This window comes from Opisthocomus hoazin, chromosome 9 (genome assembly GCF_030867145.1).
Source record: "Opisthocomus hoazin isolate bOpiHoa1 chromosome 9, bOpiHoa1.hap1, whole genome shotgun sequence".
In the NCBI taxonomy this organism is placed as follows: domain Eukaryota; kingdom Metazoa; phylum Chordata; class Aves; order Opisthocomiformes; family Opisthocomidae; genus Opisthocomus; species Opisthocomus hoazin.
Genome location: NC_134422.1, coordinates 8075480 through 8077331, shown reverse-complemented (window position 1 = coordinate 8077331; position 1852 = coordinate 8075480). Strand labels below are relative to the sequence as shown.

General features: G+C 40.0%; 1 protein-coding gene across 8 annotated transcripts in view; it reads right to left on the bottom strand.

Moving 5' to 3' along the window:
- Positions 1-919: 919 nt before the first annotated feature.
- Positions 920-1852, bottom strand: part of ZRANB3 (zinc finger RANBP2-type containing 3) — a 54943-nt gene continuing 54010 nt past the window's right edge. For all 8 annotated transcript variants that reach the window (XM_075430597.1, XM_075430599.1, XM_075430593.1 and 5 more), the window contains one exon: positions 920-1819. In XM_075430597.1, coding sequence (XP_075286712.1) covers positions 1721-1819 — 99 coding nt within the window. In that variant the 3' untranslated portion in view covers positions 920-1720. The remainder of the gene's footprint in view (positions 1820-1852) is intronic.

The window sequence follows — 1852 nt, the reverse complement described above, 5'->3', positions numbered from 1 at the left end:
GATGGTTTTGTCACGGTTCTTTTTAAATGTCATCCTTGCGTGATTTGTCCTAGGAACAGCAGTGTTTATGGCTGTGGCTACTTTTAAGTAGAGAAAGTTCACTTCTTCCTCAAAGGAGTAGGGTCACAGCTGTTACCCTAACACTTCTTTGAGAGGCCAGGGGCCAGAGTGTTTCCCTCAGATAAAGGTGGATCAAGTAGAAATACAGGGTTTTTTTCAGGGTAAAGTAGAATTAATCTTCTTCAGAGACAGTCTTGTCACAGAATTTGTTCTCCGGGCTGTTTGTGTTCTGCCTGAGGTAAATCCCTCTGATAAAGGGCTGAGAAAGACAAAGACCCATTGAGCTGTTGTTTAACCGTCTGGCTTCTTTAAAAGAAATTGCACTAGTAATCTTTAGCTTCTTCACTGATACTCTTGGTTTCCTCCTCTCCTGCTGTGCTGTCTTCATGAAATTTTACATTGACCTGTGGTCTCTTCTACAGGCTGTATAAGCTGGAAAATCTCTCACTTCATTATCAGGCTCTTTTAAGCTGCTGAAGAGGTGATTCCTTCAGTTGTACTCAGAGAACACAAACAGCAGGTAACATGTTTCTGGGGCAGTTCGTTACCTAAAGGTGTCTTCGCTGGAAAACTCCAGTTAGTTTCACTCTGTAGAAAATGGTGCACTCACAGCAGTACCGTGTCTTAAATCTCTAACTGAGAAAAGAGAATGTTTAAGACTTTTAAGAATTTTCCCCATAAGGATAACCTAGAAAGCTTTTCAGCTTCCTTTAACTAGATGTACTTGAAATTGCAGTCATGCACTTTCAGAAAAAGATGTGTAGTGGACAGATGTGCTTTATGAACTTATTGCTGCCTTATGGCATTCAAGGGGTGGGGGGAGACTGAGAAAGCATAAAAAAAGCCCCAAAAACACCAGGAAGAGAGAAATGTATTTATTTAAAGTAACTGCAAAGAAAGCCACATAAAGAGTCCAAAATAACCAGCCTCTGCCATCTTGTCAAGGAGAGTGCAAATATCAAAGGTAGTTTCTAGGAACTGTTATAAGATAATTGGTAACATTTATTGTTCCTTATCACAAATAAGCTTTAAATACAGGCTGGTTTAAGTAAAACCAGATTTCAGTAGCCATTAATTCTAAATCCCAGTGTCCTACAAATCAGGCCTGGTGCCAACAGCAGGCCCTTCATGGCTGATCAGAGCATTCCCAGGGCTGCCATTAATACATTTGGTAGGTATGAGACAGTTTTAGAAGAGATACATCACTCAGTTTTACACTATTTTTGTCATAATAGAGATCAGAGCCTGTATTTTCTCCGGTAATTTTGATATGTGAACAAAGAATTTCACCAAAGCTATTTGACTGGTCTGTAATGTCCCCAGTGCAGCTGAACCCTGTAAGACTAAAGGAACTGCCTCAAATTCTTGCAGCTCTGAAAATAGCAATGCTTCAAAATTGCATTCAGATTACACACAGAAATGTAGCTTTAAACCACAGGGTCATAAAAATATAACCACGATCAAGTACCTCGGATGCCCTCACCCAAGGCCCTCCGAGAATCACTGTTAGAAATGATTTCTTGGTTTTAATTCTGGATTTTCCTCCCTCTATCAGCATCATAACAGATGACAAAGATTTTTTTTTTTTAAGTCGGTGCATGAGGAAAACTGGAACTACAGTGGTTTCTGAGCTATAATGTAACTGAAGATATTTTGCATTTTACATCTTCACAAAAAATTTTGTGATATCACAGCCGTACTTTGTAGCTAGAGAACGTCTCTTCATCTGGCTTCTCTCCTTGGCCTGTTTTGCGGTCCTCTGCAAAGGAGAAAGACAGGGCTGTTCAGTAAG